Source organism: Corylus avellana, chromosome ca6 (genome assembly GCF_901000735.1).
Source record: "Corylus avellana chromosome ca6, CavTom2PMs-1.0".
Classification (NCBI taxonomy): domain Eukaryota; kingdom Viridiplantae; phylum Streptophyta; class Magnoliopsida; order Fagales; family Betulaceae; genus Corylus; species Corylus avellana.
Window position 1 is genome coordinate 7,958,904 of NC_081546.1, and position 17,093 is coordinate 7,975,996.

At 36.3% G+C, this 17,093-nt stretch overlaps 2 protein-coding genes across 2 annotated transcripts; both read left to right on the plus strand.

Moving 5' to 3' along the window:
• The first annotated feature begins 5,001 nt into the window (after positions 1–5,001).
• Positions 5,002–11,432, plus strand: LOC132183612 (eukaryotic initiation factor 4A-14). The gene is made up of 5 exons (XM_059596966.1): positions 5,002–5,136; positions 8,980–9,049; positions 9,233–9,339; positions 9,786–10,216; positions 10,526–11,432. The coding sequence occupies exons 2-5, from the start codon at positions 8,982–8,984 to the stop codon at positions 11,159–11,161; spliced, it is 1,242 nt and encodes a 413-aa protein (XP_059452949.1). The 5' UTR covers positions 5,002–5,136; positions 8,980–8,981; the 3' UTR covers positions 11,162–11,432.
• Positions 11,433–13,807: 2,375 nt separating this feature from the next.
• LOC132184851 (uncharacterized) lies at positions 13,808–14,634 on the plus strand. The gene has a single exon (XM_059598627.1). The coding sequence runs from the start codon at positions 13,960–13,962 to the stop codon at positions 14,308–14,310; it is 351 nt and encodes a 116-aa protein (XP_059454610.1). The 5' UTR covers positions 13,808–13,959; the 3' UTR covers positions 14,311–14,634.
• Positions 14,635–17,093: the final 2,459 nt, after the last annotated feature.

A 17,093-nucleotide genomic window follows, 5' to 3' on the forward strand; every position in this document is an offset into this window, starting at 1 on the left:
ATGAGAGTGTGGTTAGATTTGTATGTGCGCGCGTATGGGTGAGTGATAAAAAAAGATAAAGTTTCTCTTTTTCTCTTTCTATTAGTATTAAAATATTAGGCAGTGACGAATAGATGATAAACCCACATTTATTCCATCGGTGATGCAACCAATTCTCTCTCTAGCTTTCTGATTCTATATAATCCCAACACACCCTTCACCTCTTCTCACAACAAAAACAAGCTTTGCTTCAAACAGATGAAGCAGCCTGACTGTTGGGTTTTGGGGAAGATATATAGAGGCTTTGTCTTGTGCAATTCCAGACAAGCTAGCAAGCAAGCAGCAGCCGATCTTTTTTTTTTTTATTATTATTTTTTTTATTGGGTAAGGGAGGTGACAGAAGAGAGTGAGCACACATGGTTTTTCTTGCATGCTGGCTTTCATGCTTGAAGCTCTGCGTGCTTACTCTCTATCTGTCACCCCACCACCTCTCTCTCTCTCTTTCTGTCTCTGTGAATTTCATCTATATATATATAAAAAATGGTTGAGGTCATTTCAGATCCGTTATGTTTGATATGTCTTGCCCTAATTATGTGGATCTGTGTGTGTGTGTGTGCCGAAGTGTCACTTTGTCAGCTATTTGCTTGATTTCAGAACTAAAAGGGGGAAAAAAACCAGTAACAGCTGAATTCTTGGTCGTGTACTATGTTTGTACTTTCATCAAAAACTGTTAAGGTTTTAACTTGGTTGGTTGGCATGTCATAACCATTTGAAGAACATCTATTCTTCTACAGTTTTGCTCCTTTTTTAATTTTCTTCTTTAAAATAAATGGACGTAAGGTGTCAAATATGACCTTTCAGGGTGAGTTTATGGACAGATGAAAAGAGAAAAAGGGTAGCAGAGAAAGGAGAGTTTTTAACTTTTTACTGTCTACTATACAACTATGCGTGATGCCGTGGATATATGGATGGTTATAATATTTGTGATTGCAATATTATTGTTTTCTAAATTCCTACAGGAGGAAGGTGTTAATTTGACATGATCTAATGGTGAAAATGTTGGAAACCAAAGGAGTTGGAGTAATTAAGCCATAACAGCCCCCTTTTCTGTTCCTCTCTTAGTAATCAATTGTTCTGATCATAACAACAAGCCATGAAGATCCAGAAATTCTTGGTGGTTCTCCAGGATCCAACCCACATGCTAATATATATAGGTGAGAACCGGCCGCCGAGGAGAATTTTGGTTTATCTTTTTGTTTTTTTTTTTTTTCTTTTGCATAATATTGTTTTTATGTTTGTCAACTAATCCTGAGTTAACAGGTTTTTTTTGATCTGCTGTAGCCTGTTGATTTCTGCTAGCTGGAGCCTGTGAGACTGTTATTCTTTTGTAGCTGTTGAACGTTGCTGGGTTTTTTTTTTTTTTTTTTGGTCTTTAGCATATCTCCTTGAAAATGTTTGTGAGAAGGTTCCTGTTCTGTTTGCTGTTGAGAGGTTTTGTAGCAGAATTGAATCAATTTTTGTAGCTGATGGTCTTCCTGAAGGTCTAAGGTTGTTGATTTTTTCTTCAAAGAATTTCTTTTGCTGTTATAGCTTCTAGAGAATTGAGTAGGGTTGTGAATATAGTTGTATTAGGATGCTTGTTGCATCTGGTGTTCTATCAAAAGTGTGTATATTCTTTGTTGTGAATGAACTTCATTTGTTCCCAATATATAGCTTGTAAAATACTGTTTAATGGGATTTTAGAGTTTGTATGGATGTAACTATAAGCATATATGTTTCCAGATTTTGGTTGCATTTTCTTATTACTTTTATGGTGTCTGGTTGGAATAATCTAAAACTATAACTATAAGCATTTTTGCATCAGAAGAAGATTGAGATCTTGTGTGACAAACCGAGGCAATTTTCTACTTTCACTGTTAAATTGTGCTCATAATGTCCAAAATGATTAGATTCTCATGACTCGTTTAATTATACTTTCTAAACTTTCACTAATTAATGATCACATCTTTTAATATTTTCAACCCTATATATATTGTTAAAATTAGTATGAACAAACCTTCTTCGATTAATCCAAATATATTATAAGCTTATATGAACCAAAAACGAAGAAATTAGATCTCAGATAGATGGTGAAACTTCATTTTAACTGCATGGAGAGGATCCTATTCGGATGATGAGGTTGTGTTCTTGACCTAAATGGCATTTAGAACTTGACCTAAATCATGTTGACTACTATATATTTATTTATTTTTCTTGAATTTAGAACAAACCATGGGATATAGTAGCTGTGCACAGACAAAACAGCGAAAAAAAAAAATTCCCCAAATCCGAAAACCTAAACCCTAGAATCATGTAAAATGCATAACCCAAAAAGAAAATACCAAGGAAAAGAAAATTACCTTCAAGGTTTGAGGAATTTGAAGGTGAAAATCCAAATTTTTCAGAGAGAGATGTCTAATTTGATGAGAAAGAATGGAATGTTTAAGGCTTTTATATATATATATATATATATATATTTATATATATATATATATATATGAAAACTTGTTTGTAACATAAAATTAAAAGCCCCAAGGAGTTTATCCCTTAGCTAGGTCACGTCGGGATGCAATATGTAAACCGTCCCTGAAAGGAAGGGTTTTAACCCCAAGCACAGCAATATGCAGAAATTATAGCAAGTAAAATTCTGCATCAATTATGAAATCACAAACCACAAAATCTAAACCACCGTACAATCAACACAAAGATTTTGTTGACGAAGTAGAAACTTTTTGATTAACACATCAAATATAAAAGCACTCCGAGGTTGAAGGGCGAAGGATGGAGATTTACCGGGGGAGGGACGCGCGTGTATCATGCTAGAATATGTGGATAATGAGTTAAAATTGTTCTTCAGACTGACATCGAACATTAGGTGTACTATTACCCAACGGTTCTACGGTTTAGGTTGAACATTCGGTGTTGTCTAGCCTCGAACGTTTGGCCAGAAACTATAAGTTGGATTTTTGGTTGCTTTTCAAATAAAAAAGTTATAAAACCATTGCAATTAACGGTTGCATTATGAGAGTGATTAATGCAACGATTTACTTTCAAATGATTGTATTATTATTACGAAATTTTGGGGCATCACACATTTTGTGCGCCTCAACCTTCAAACACGATCTAACAACTTCTAAAGAGAGAAAGGGAAGAATGGAAGGAAATATGAGAGATATGAGAGGAGAACAATAGAAGGGAGTGCTTTGAGCAAGATGACTTAAAGCAAGATTAAAATGTAATTAAGATTCTAACACTCTTCTCTTTGAGTTTCTACTAATTATGGCACACTGATTTATTATTTTTTAGATTTGTGTGGTGTGGGTATATATGTATTTAGTTAATGGGTTTATGTGTTTGGTGAATATGGTAGAGGAAGATGCTTCCTCCATAAAAAGACCCAAGCTTTTCTTTGCTTGAGACCTTGGAGTTTACGATGAATGACGGGTTTGTAGAAGAATTGAAAACAAGATTAGAGGGGATCCGGCTTAAAATAACAGCATATATGTTGTAGTTTAATCAACGACCAAGATTGAATCTTAAAGTTAACTTACTTTTAGAAGCTTTTAATAGGAGAGAAAAAATAAAAAGAGATTTTGAGAAATTCAATCTTGACAGTCAATTAAACTACAACATACATTTAATAACAGGATATAAGCTGGATCTGATTAGAGAAGTGTATCTGTGCTTAATTTCAGTTTAGCTACCGTTTAAGATGTACTTTCGTAGTTTAATGTGTGAGTTTGTTGTTTAAGATTTCTAGGATGAATCTTAAGAGGGTTGATGTTAATTATTGATTAATTAAGTTATAGTTTTTGTTAATTATGTGATATCTCGTTGTTTCTCGTCTTAATCTTCAAAATCTATCAAACCAACTTTAATTCTTAACACCTTTAAATAATGTTAAAGAATGAGCTTGTAAACAGCTTTTTGTCATTTCTTTTCCTTTTCTAGATCCAACTGATATCTCTTTCCCTCTTTTCTCCCTTTAATAATCTAACCTTACGCCAACTAAAATTTCTTTTCCTTTTCACTTTTTAAAAAAAAAATACAAACAAACAATTTCTTTTCCTTTTCTGGAGAGATCTAAAGAGATTGGTTTTTCTTTACCTCTCTCTAGCCGTACAGAAAGAGGGCACCGGGCCCACCCCTATGGCCCTATTGGTTGGTGGGGAGGAAGGAATGTCTTGTGCATTTGCTCACTGCTTCACTGATTATATAGATGCCCACTTAAAGCAATCAACTATACCCAACATAAATGTGTACTTTGTTTAAGGTTAATATTAAATTGACATTAATGGTAGAAATATTAAGAAATATTTTTATCCTATAATATTAATGCAACGGTTTCAATTAATTATTGAATTAGTCATTGGTCATGATTGACACGTCAACATTATGAGATAGTTGTGGAATAAAAATATGAGAAATGATATAAAATAATAAAAAGACAATTTTTTACCTATAAAAGTCTTATGTGGCAAGATATCATAGGCCACATTCATAGTTGCTGCAACCCCATCCACTGATGAACTTATGGTCTCTTGCCACCTAAGACGTTTATGGGCAAAAAATAATCTTTTTATTGCACAATTACATGTCTCTAAAAATATAGTATATAATATTTTTCTTTAAGTTAATTTAGGAGTGAATGGTGACAACAAAATGACTTTAGGCTTTACTTAATATATATATATATATATATTTTCTTTTTAAGACAAAAATATTAATATCCAACTCAAAACACAAAATATTTAAAATTATTTAAAAAAAAAAAAAAAAAGCTCCATCTTAAAATGAAAAAAATAAATAAAAGTCCCAAAGCATAATGGATTAGAATTTAGAGATCAGAACGAGCAAAACAGTGACGCAGACGTGTCAAAAGTCCAGACCCTAAAGGAATAACAGCGAAGTACCAGGGGTAAATCCGGCAACTGACCAAAAAAAAAAAAAAAAAAAAAAGATCCCCTCTTAGTCTCTTCTACTAGCCAGTGTCAATCTCTCTTTTCCATCCTTAACTCCTCCGAACAAAGATCCGAGGAGTTTGGGAAACCCTAACCCTAAAAGGCCACATACAAACCGCAAAGTCTCGCTTCGTTAAGCTCTCACAATCGCTTTCAGGTGCTTTCTTTCTTTCCTCTGTTAGATTTTAGCTTTACACTGTTTAAAATTGGGACTTTACTTTGTTCGCTTGAGCTTTGCTTATAGATTGTTTGTTTGTACGGATTGCTTTTCATGGTGAGTAGATCGATAATCTTGTTGGGCTTTGTTTGGATTCCGAGAAAAGAAGTGAACCCAGAAACTTCGATTGTTTTAAGAGACCATAATACAGCCTTTTCGGTTGTTTCAGTTTTTGGTCTTGTTTTTTCTGTCTCTGAAAAGTAAACGACGATATACTTGTGATTTATAATTTTCTTTTTCTTGATCTTTTCATCTCATATGTTTCTTCTCAATTCTTACCAATCTGATATCATCTGAATCGATTGTATGATGGCCCGTGGCTAATTTGTCTGGTTTTGCTTGGGGTCTTGCAACAAATAAATTATCCATGTATTTAATATAATTTGTACATTTATCTATAAAACTTGCTTTTATGCTTTCCACCTAGCGTGGTTTTAGTACCTTATGCCACAGGATCACATGTGGTTTAGTTTATCAAATATGCTGTAACTCGTTAACTAGGTTGCTTGATTTGTTGGTGGTAAATTTTTCCTGCTTGTTTTTGTGATTAAGGGTGAGCACCATAGTATTGGTCGGTGTTCGCCTTAATCTGACAGCAGAACTGACGGTATCGGTGGTTAGAATCCGGCCGTCTAATCAAATCGATTGTATGGAAGAAATTGAACTGAGCTGAATACATTTAGTCTGTTTTTGGCCCATCACATGTATTGTGTAATGGCCCGTTTTTAGCCTGGTTGGTCCTTAGTTTTGGCCTGTTTGGCCTGCTTTGGATTGTTTAGAATCTGGAGGTCTGTTTGGCTTTTTTTGGTTCATTCCGCAACAGTTTAACCTTAAGCCATGGATGGTCCATATTAATCTCCTAATGTTACTATCTTAGTTCTCTGAGTCACTTTCCTAAATTTGAGATCAATCATGCAATGATGATGGTGTCTTCAAAATCACGTTCAATAGATTTCCAATCTTCAATTTCACACGATCCATTTAGACATAGACCTAAACTACTAGTGTTTTTGTCAACTAAATATGCCAACACAACATATCATCACATATGGGCCTAACAAAATTGAATGATTTCTAAGAAAGTGATTACCTCCAACCCCCATGCCCCAAAAACATCTTGGATTATATTATAACCTTGGTTGTAGATTTTGATGGAGACACATTCAGTGCTAGACTTGAGCTTGGTGAGGCTGGCCTTCTTGTGTTCCATGTGATAGTGAACAAGAGGATCTGAGAAGGGCTGAGAGCTTGAGGGAGAGGCAAAGATTTGGGAAAAGGGTGATAGACAAGATGTAGGCCATTGGTTGCTAAAAGGGGCAAGCGGGTCCTTTTGCTGAACTTTGTTCTCTCTTCTCTTTATGTATTGCAGGGAGGCATTGCTAGGGTAGAGAGAGGAAAAAATTCTGATTTCGCTGAGTTGACTGGATGCGAAGGGGGAGGTAATGCCAGTAGTGTTTCTTTAGTTAATTGGCCCCACATGGATGTGGATTTGTTCTCTTTGGAGGAGCCCATTCCATTGAGTTCTCGTCTGATAGTAGCTAAACAGAACTGTACAGGGTCCATGCCTGATTGGGTCCTGCATATATTGAAGGAAGTTTGCCATTTTGTGCAGCTTTTTAGCAAGGGTTTTGAAGAGAAGTTTTGGCCTTGTTTACGGACATTGAAGTGAGCTGCTCTAATTAGGCGTCCACCTCTTTCTTGAAAATGAAAAAAAGGTTGTAGAGAATTAAGAAGGCTATTTTGCTCCATTAATTATGAAGTGAACAACAATAGCACATGTCATGGTAGAGTTAGGGGAAGGGCTACAAGTGGTTATTTATGAAGCCCAAATTGCTATCATGGAATGTAAGAGGGTTGGATGAGGGTGACAAGCGCTTGAGAGTCAGAAATTTGATTAGATAGTGGAAGGCGGATATTATTTGTGTGTAGGAATCCAAATTTGGAGCTTGTTTCCAGCAATGTTGTGCATAGCTTGTGGGGGTGTTTGTCAATTGGTGCTACTCAGCCTCTAGAGGGGCCTCATATGGTATTTTGGTCATGTGGGATAAGAGGGTCATGGAGAAGATCAAAGAGTGTGTGAGGTATTTTGGAGAAGATTATCTCGAAGCTCTAGGACGCTTTTGTCAAAGGTAGGCAAATCCTTGATTTCGTGCTCATTGCTAATGAATGTCCAGATAGTAGGATCAGATCTGGTGAGCCATGGGTGCTTTGCATGGTAGATATGAGAAGGTCTACGATAATGTCAATTGAGATTTCTTACTTTACTTGTTGAGGAGGTGATGTTTTGGGGATAAATGGCCCCTTGGATGGCACATTGTATTTCTTTTGTGCCCTTTTCTGTTTTGGTGAATTGTAATCTGTCGGATTTCTTCCGTAGCTCCCATGATCTGAGATAAGGAGATCCTTTGTCGCCTTTACACTTTGTCATTGTTATGGAGGCTTCAAGTAGAATGCTTTGTGCAATTGTTGATGGGGGTGTTCTCTTAGGCTTTTTTGTGGGGTCTAGACACTTTGGTGTGGTTAACATTTCACACCTGCCATTTGCGGATGACACTTTGGTTTGTTGTGGGGCCATGCCTGACCACCTTCGCTATCTACGTGCTCAATATGCTTCAAAGTTGTCTCTAGTTTGAAGAGTAAGCTGGTCAAGTCGGAATTGGTTCTTGTGGGTATTTATTTTTGATGACTTGGAAGGGTTGGCTGGTATTTTGGGAAGGCGGCATGTATTGTGGTCGATAGGTATTGTATATGAGAAATTGGAATTTTTTTTTTCAGTCTCTTTGGGCTGTCCTGGCTTATGCTTAGACGAGTTGTTGACTTGTTTGTTTGTTGGTGGTATGCTAGTAGCACTCAGAGTTCTGTTGTGTGGAAGATGAGGCCATCTTGTCTTTTGTGATGTCTTTGAAGGAAAAGAAATGATAGAAGTTTGGAAGACTATGAAAAGATGTTGGAGGAGCTTACGTCTTTTTTCTTCAATACTCTTTATCTTTGGACAACTGTAATTTTATCTCCTTTGGTGCTTAGTTTTCATGATTCTCTTGCTGTTTTTTCTCTTCCTAGCTTGGTGTTTTTCTTGTATGCTTCTTGTGTATGTGGGTGCGCTTTACATTTTTAATAACATCTCTCGATTACTTATTAAATTTTTTTTTAACCCAATCAACTAATGTAGATATACCTTTACCTGTGGTTTCTATCATCCAACATCCCTGGATGATTTCAATTAAGAGATAGCAATCTGGATTCTGAAGTCTTTTGATGATATTTGTGCCTTTCCCCATTGAAATTGCTTCACAAATATTATGCTGACCATGTTGCTGTTATACACTAGCTTTTTTAATGTGCTGGGGTCATCTTTGCAAACTGATTGGCTTGGTAGTGAGAGAGGAAGAGAAAGAATCATCTTTGTGTAATTGTGCAAGTGTTAGCGTGTGGACCCTTTATGTAGTCTTTGGTATTTTTGCTTCAAAATATGTAGAATCTGATGTTTATTTGGTTGGAACTTTTGTTTGTTTGTGTTTATTCTTGTGAGGGTATTTGTTGTTATGGTGTTTGGATTCCTTTTACCTCTAAAAGCCTTACGAAAATATACATTTGGTTTTTTTCCCAGTTGTTTTGTGTATTCAAATTGGCATCTTTTGGTGATACTTGGATTTTGCTTTGAGATACTATTTTAAGTCTTAGTAACAGGGAAGATGCACCAAGTATAGTTTATGGCTATACATAGAGAAATTAGGGTTTGCTGACATGATTATGAGTTAACTATTTACTGTTTACTCTTTGTAGTCATGGCTGGTTTGGCACCCGAGGGATCCCAATTTGATGCTCGTCACTATGATGCTAAAATGACCGAGTTGTAAGTTTTTTGTTTTTCTAATTTTCTTTATTTAATTATCAGACATTGACTACACATGCAATGCTGGTGATATGTACTCTTTTTGTTCATTTTCTACATCATCGGTGTTTTGGCATGTCATGCTTGTCATGTTATGCATACTATAAAAGACTCATGCTTGGTTTGATGAATTGGTGGGAGCAGACTTGGAGCTGATGGGCAAGATTTCTTCACGTCATATGATGAGGTTTATGACAGTTTTGATGCTATGGGATTGCAGGAGAACCTCCTAAGAGGAATCTATGCTTATGGTATGCCCAATCATGCTTTAATTTCCATATCTGTTTTTTTTTCCCAGAAATTCAAACTTTCCAAGTAGGTGTTTCTTTTATGATGCAGTACATTGATTTTAGTTTTTTAATATTTGGGGAGATTATATATATACACACACCCAAGATATATCCAAGTGTGTATGTCCTATTTCTTGTCTATCATAGCTCTGAGCACATCAAGGTTTTCTGGCAATATCCTCTAATTATTTTTGTTCTCACCCATCACAACTTTAGGAGTTGTTTTACTAATTCAGGTTTGTGTATACTTACATGTGCAATGGGTGGTGTGAGCTTCATTTGAAGTGAAATTTTATAATGTATGACCTGAGAAGTCACTGCTTCTTTTCTCTAATACAGACTCTGAGACTTGACTTTAATCTTGTGGCGACATTTAAAGCTGATATTTGAATTGAACTTCTTTGAAGGTTTTGAGAAGCCCTCTGCAATTCAGCAAAGGGGGATAGTTCCTTTCTGCAAGGGACTTGATGTGATTCAACAAGCACAGTCTGGAACTGGAAAAACCGCTACTTTTTGCTCTGGAATTCTGCAGCAGCTTGATTATGACTTGGTTGAATGCCAGTCGTTGGTTCTTGCTCCCACTAGAGAGCTTGCGCAACAGATTGAGAAGGTCATGCGGGCCCTAGGTGATTATTTGGGTGTCAAGGTTCATGCCTGTGTTGGTGGAACGAGTGTTCGTGAGGATCAACGAATTCTTTCTGCTGGGGTCCATGTTGTTGTTGGTACTCCTGGTCGTGTGTTTGACATGCTGCGGAGGCAGTCACTTCGCCCTGATTACATTCGGATGTTTGTGTTAGATGAAGCTGATGAAATGCTCTCACGAGGCTTCAAGGATCAGGTTCATGATTTGTTTTTTATTTTTTAAAATTGGAATCTCTTCTTTTGTGCATCCTATAATTATTAGCTAGATATGGGAGTTTGAGGGTTTTTTTTCTTTCTTTTTTTTTTTTTCTCTCCTACTTCCCTCGTGACAGAGGGAAGATATTTTGCTCATTACATGCTCTGGTTATTGGTACAACTTGTGTTGGCATTTGGTGCTCTTATTATTTTAAAACATGTGTGCATGGCCTTTCCAAGTTGAATTTTGAACCATTGTGTTGAGAGGTCAGTTTTTACTTGACTAACAATCTGTGTTCCAATTTTTTAGATCTATGATATCTTCCAGCTGCTGCCACCAAAAATTCAGGTTGGGGTTTTCTCTGCCACAATGCCACCTGAGGCCCTTGAGATCACAAGGAAGTTCATGAATAAACCTGTGAGGATTCTGGTTAAACGTGATGAGCTCACCCTCGAGGGTATCAAGCAATTCCATGTCAATGTTGACAAGGAGGAATGGAAGCTTGAGACACTTTGTGATCTTTATGAAACCTTGGCAATCACCCAAAGCGTCATCTTTGTGAACACCAGGCGCAAGGTTGATTGGCTGACAGACAAGATGCGCAGCCGTGATCATACGGTCTCTGCCACCCATGGAGACATGGACCAAAATACCAGGGACATCATCATGCGGGAATTCAGGTCTGGCTCGTCCCGTGTTCTCATCACCACTGATCTCTTGGCAAGGGGTATTGATGTCCAACAAGTCTCTCTTGTGATAAATTATGATCTTCCAACTCAGCCTGAGAACTACCTCCATCGTATTGGTCGTAGTGGACGGTTTGGGAGGAAGGGTGTTGCCATCAATTTTGTGACCACGGATGATGAGAGGATGCTCTTTGACATCCAGAAGTTCTATAATGTGGTGATTGAGGAGCTGCCAGCAAATGTTGCTGATCTCCTTTGATGCAGTTTTTGCTTGGCCTGCTTAATGGTTTTTAATCTGGAATCCATAATTATTACTTTATTTCTCGTAGGTCTAAGGCTTAGCTTGGATTGAAATTACCAAAAATTGAGGATTTAGGGTCCTCTGCATTTGAGATGGGCGCCAATTCCCATTTTGGTTGTAAAACAATCTTGCCTTGTTGCAAAAATTTGTTTTCAGTTTGCCTTGTATTTCTGACTTTTAAGAATCATCCTCGGTATTTGCAGAATTTTTGGCCGTTGGTTTGACCTTATTTTGATCTAAGATTACTTCTAGGTTTATGTGTGAGAGGGGATGTTATGTGGAGTTTGAAACATGATTTCATTATGCTGGGACGCTGAGCTTGCTCTCTTTGTTTCTCTTCAAGCCCTTAGCTTGATACTGTATCTATAGCCTCTCTGTGAAAATACTTGTTGTTTTTTCCTATGTAAAAGTAGTTATTTCTTGTGTGCTGAAACTTGATTGTGAATCTGTTTCTGCACAAAAGCCCCATAACTTGAAAAGGAGAGGCAAAAATAATTCGAACTTGAAGGACGAGGCTGCTAGAGAAAAAAAAAAAAAAAAAAAAAAAAAAAAAAGCTTTGGAGAAAATTATAGGAATTTTGGCAACTTTGACATCAAAGAAAGCTGCTATGGTCTCAAAGGCTTCAAGGAGCATCCAAGACTATAGCATACAAGAGCACAAAATCAAAACAAGAGACTGATACAACATGCGAAAAGAAAAAATAGTTGTTTCAAAATGTATGAGTTGAAAACACTTTTTTAAAAAGCGTATAGTAAAGCGTTGGGCACTTCCTTTGCTTGCAATTTGAAAATGCAAATTTTTTTATGTCTTCGAATCGTAATTTTTAAGAAACATAATCCCAAATGAGATACCTTTTATGATTTTGTTTAAAAATTACTTTTTGTTTGTGAAATCGCTGGGCGAACGGAATCAAAGAGACGAGGGTATTCTTGGGAAGATTAAGTCCATTACAATTGGAAAGAAGAATCTAGAAAAGGTTTTAGCATACCTTTTATGGATCTGCAAGCAAGTGTAAGAAAGTCTTGGAAATGAGAAACGTTGGGGAATCGTATAGTAGTTGTGTTTTGAGAGAACGAATCCAATTCTAATTCTTCTTCTTCTTCTTGGAGAGTGGCTGTCTCAAAACAATCAACCCTACATTCATTCATTCCACTCCCATTTAATTTGTCATTCAACATTCAAAATATACCATAAAAATTATAATTTACATTTAAGTATAAACAAAATTCAAGGGGCCCACTACAGGTGAGGAAGGTTGTGCCAAAGTTGTTCTTGTCATAGACCTTTGTCAATAATTTCATCTGGGTTTTCAGTAAAACCCACTTGCAGAAGGATAGTAGTAGTAGTAAGTGTTGCTCCTGCAATTTTTAAAGATAAAAATTTGAAAAATATTTTTATAGCTTAGTGTTGTTTGAGGAAGTATTTTAGGATTTAGCTTTAGGGAGAACAAAAGGGTTAAAAAAAAAAAAAAATTAAAAAAAAAAAAAAATTATGTTTTTGTTTGTTCATATTTTAATGCGGAGGATGGACAAGCAACATTAAGATTAGGTATAAGAAATGTTATACCTTTTATCTTGGTCGTTCATTTTAAATGAAAGGTCAAATTGTGACAACACAGTAAAAAGAGACAAAAAAAATATAACTTATAATTGAACGAGTGGCTATTGGAGTGACCGCACTACTCCAAACTGGTTATTAGGGGTGACCGAATCACCGACTAAAATGTGTGGTTTGGCCACCTACAAATCAAAAAATAAAAATATTCGAATAGTTAAATAAAGTGGTTTAACCAACCCTATACATAATGGTGAAACTAGTCATTTTTTAAATTTTCACTAAAATTCTAAGTTTTTCTCAATTTTACTTTCCAAAAGGTACCATTTTTATTTCGGCCCAGCCAACACGCACCAAGAAGCCACCTTTTATCTTATTTTAATGTGCTGCCACGATGTGGGGGTGGTGTATTTAAAATGAGCTGCCCAACTAGAAGGTGTTAAATATTGCAATATTGCAATATTGCATCGAATCTCAGTCTAAGCCACACAACCATCTACTTCGTTTCTTTCTTTAATTACAAAAAGAAAAAGGTCCATCTATCTAAGCGTGTGGACTCCTTCCAATCTAGATTTTTAGATATCTGACATTTCCACAAAATCGAGTCACGATCAAGATCATGACAGTCAGACATCTCTTTCTTTTTCTTTGGAAAAGTAAAATTTAGAGCACGAGTAGGAAAAAGGGCCAAGAAAAATATTGAAAACTCCTGACAGATTCAAAAACAAATATGATGGGAAAATGGTGAAGATATTGGCCAAAAGGTTTATTATTATTATTATTATTTTTTTGTGTTTTTGTTGAAAAATGTTTTGAATTGATATAAAAGTGAAAAGGGTTTTGAGTTTTTTTGGAAAGTTATGATTTTTTTTTTTTTTCCTGCAAACAGATTCAAGAACTGTAAAGTTTGGAAAAATTCAAGACCAATTTTCCAAGTGAAGGTAAAAAAAACAGAAGAAAAAACAAAGCAAAAACAAAAGAATTGACTTAGACAATATGATTCCCCACTAAACACGCCAACTGGAATCAATCCCAATGTCAGAGAGAGAGAGAGAGAGAAAAAGAAACTACATTAAACTAACCAACCGCAGAGCAAGATCATCCATTGTCAGACCCCACGGTCCAATAATTCTCATTCTCTCTGCTTCTAAAATCTGAAGTCCAGAAAAACCAACCACTGAATCTCTCTGCCACAATCCCAATGGAGGACTACAACAGAGCAAGGCAATATGGGGATGGGTCGATGCAGATGGAGAGCTATTATGGGCCACCGCCGCCTAGACCAGCCAACTCCTATGACCTCAGGTCCTACAGCTCCTCCTATCCACAGACCCAGGTGGGCAGCAACAGGGACTTGAAGCTGAAGAAAGGGAAGAGCGCTTGTGGGTCGTCTTCAAAGTCTTGGGCTTTTAGTGACCCTGAGTTCCAGAGGAAGAAGAGGGTTGCCAGCTATAAGATGTACTCTGTGGAGGGTAAAATGAAAGGATCCTTGAGGAGGAGCTTCAGGTGGCTTAAAGACAAGTACACCCAGGTGCTTTATGGATGGTGGTGACTGGTGATTCTGCCTCTATTCATACTTTCTTCTTTCTTCTTGTATGTTGGAAGTTCTGTTTCACATTCTCAAATTTTGTTGTCATCAACAGAATTTCTAAATTTGTGGGTTTGTGATTATAAATTCATAAGTCGCTTTGGCCAATTGACTAAATAGTGAATATGATAATGGGCTCCTGGAGGCTGAAGAGCTTCTCTCAGGGCTCAAATTTATTTGTGTAACTGTTAATGCTGGAGTGAACAAAAGCTATTTATGTCTTTTGAGATTGCCTGATATTGATGAGCCACCTTTCTGGACCCTCAGAAAGGGGGCTGCTTTCACCTACTTGTTAATAGCAAATACTTTCCATGAGCACCATTTTTTTTTTTTTTTTTAAATATTGCTTTTAGAAATTTGTTAATTGCTTTGGATAGCAAATGTATGTTGATCCACCTGGTAATTACATCTGCAATATCTTCTTTAGAAATGCTTTGGGGCCATTCCTTGCTTGACTCACTGCAATCGATAGTGAAGGCTATTGAATTTGAGTTTTCCTTTGTTGCCACGTCTTGTATACTGATGAACTGATGCTGAGAATCAAATGGAATAAGCTATTACAGAAGAAAACTATAACTAGCGAGAAAGGGGGAGAAGTGAGGCATGCGAATAATGGGCTGACACTTTTGCTGAGGCTTTCACATATGGTGTAGTTTGTTTTTGACTAACTAATGGTTTGTTTCTATTCAAATATGGACCTGTTTTCTTTGTTCTGTATCCTGCTCTGTCATCTAGTCGAGAACCCTTTGTTTGCTAACTCATTCTCCAACATGCTAAAGCTTGCTAACTAATAGCATTACAAAAAAACAAGCCAGTAGCATGTCCTGTTTGAAGATTCTAATGGAAGCACTTCTCTTCGAATTTAGCTGAGCATTTTTATGTGGGATTTGTCTCAAATTTCCTTGTACTATTCTATTCGGATATTTCTTACTAAGTTACTTGAGGAATTCCAGATTCATCTGTTTAGAGCTTTATCTTTGAATATCCAATGACTTCTCCTAATATTATAACTGTGGGTATTCCTGTGGAATGGAAGAAAGTTTTTTTCCCTGTCCATTCAAACTTTGGTTTATGTGGAGCCATAGATGCTAGAGGTTTGTTGAAATCAATGGTTGAGCTGGTTGTGGATTTCACCCACTTTTGCATAGTAGAGGCAATTGCTTTCTCAATATCTGGAAATTACTTGTTGGAGAGTTTGGTGCATCATTGAGAGTTGGGTCTCATGATATAGTTACCAACTCTCCCCTGAACTTTTTCTCAATTTATTGAGAGTAGCTTATGGAGAGAAATCCGAGGTTCCAGTGTTCCTACTAGTTAGGTGACTTCTTTAATGTACTCCTTGCATACCCCGAGCACCTTTTACGCTTTTAATAATATCTCGATTACTTATCAAAAAGAATCCGAGGTTCTAGTGCAGTGACAGCTCTGAGTTCGATGGTCTAAGTTCTCCTCTAAAGTTTTGCATTTTAGTTGGGATGGTTTCTATCATCTTACATCAATGCCATTCTGCTTTTCATTCACTTTATGCTCATGATATACTCAAGTTACCTGCCACTGGACTCAGACATAATTGAAAAATCTGCAGTGGAATTTTCTTAGTTGTTTTTCATTCAGTTTTCGCAACAATTGGTATTTATGCAGACAATCTAGCAAAAATTCCATCTCTCTGGATTGGATACAGATGAAGTTGATGGAATTGTATTCATTAGGGTCTGAATCAATGATATTTATTTTAATGTGAATAATAAGTAATCTACAAATTTCTTAAAATGTGGGAACAACTTAGACATGTGCAGAGAATCTTGTCACTCATGTCAATTATACATGCAGCAGTCAAGGCTTGAGTTGTCATCCTGTCATGCCAGCTGAATGGTTTAATCTAATGTTGTGATTAGGGACAAAACCTCTTAATAAATAAAACGGAAGCGAATGTTCTTCATAGATGGTTTACAAAGATAAGTGAAAATGAATAATTGTTTTCATAAAATTTTATTGCTATGCTGCACTTATTCAAAAACATTAAAACCATAGTAGTAGCGTTCTATTCGAAATGACTATTACGGGCATTTCCATATTAGGCTAGCTATATTAGGTTTATATTATATTGGCATAAGTTGGCAAACCCTAGACTTATTAGGGTTATGATATTATTCAGATAAGAGCTTTTGACTCAACTCTACCTCTCTTATGTAATATGTAATGAATCATCTATTTAAAGGGGGTTATGTTATGAATAAAGACATAAAAATAACTAATTACAAACCTTGTGGTTGAAAGGTTTAGGTTTCTTTAAAACCTAATTTATCGCGTTGCGAACTTAGGTTCGTAACAGATTCCCCCATCCTAATGCATGCATTCAAAAAGGGTAAAAATACAGAAGGTGAGTGCAAACTCAATAAGAAATATACCCAAACGATTAAAATGGTCAAGTTAAGAAATTTATGAATTAAACCATAAATTTAGAAAATTTTCGTGAAGTAAGTTTTAACCGAAACCTTCTTGAACTCATAAAAGTTATCTTTTACATATCAGTTGTGGTCTAACATACAATTAAGCCATGTATGTTTGGGGTTATGCATAATCTTGAAGGACTTGGGGCCCGTTTGATTTGCAGAATAGACCCTTAAAATGGAATTGTTATTCTCATGGAATAGTCATTCTTTTGTTTGGTAGGAGTTTATTCCTTAGAATAGTTATTCCTTTGAGAATGACTAATCTCATCCACACAGAAATAATTATTCCTCTAA

Coding starts and splice junctions, on each gene's coding strand:
- LOC132184851 (XM_059598627.1), top strand. CDS start 13,960: ATGGAGGACTACAACAGAGCAAGGCAATATGGGGATGGGTCGATGCAG.
- LOC132183612 (XM_059596966.1), top strand. CDS start 8,982: ATGGCTGGTTTGGCACCCGAGGGATCCCAATTTGATGCTCGTCACTAT. Junction 9,050..9,232: donor GATGCTAAAATGACCGAGTT/GTAAGTTTTTTG, acceptor TGGTGGGAGCAG/ACTTGGAGCTGATGGGCAAG. Junction 10,217..10,525: donor CACGAGGCTTCAAGGATCAG/GTTCATGATTTG, acceptor CCAATTTTTTAG/ATCTATGATATCTTCCAGCT.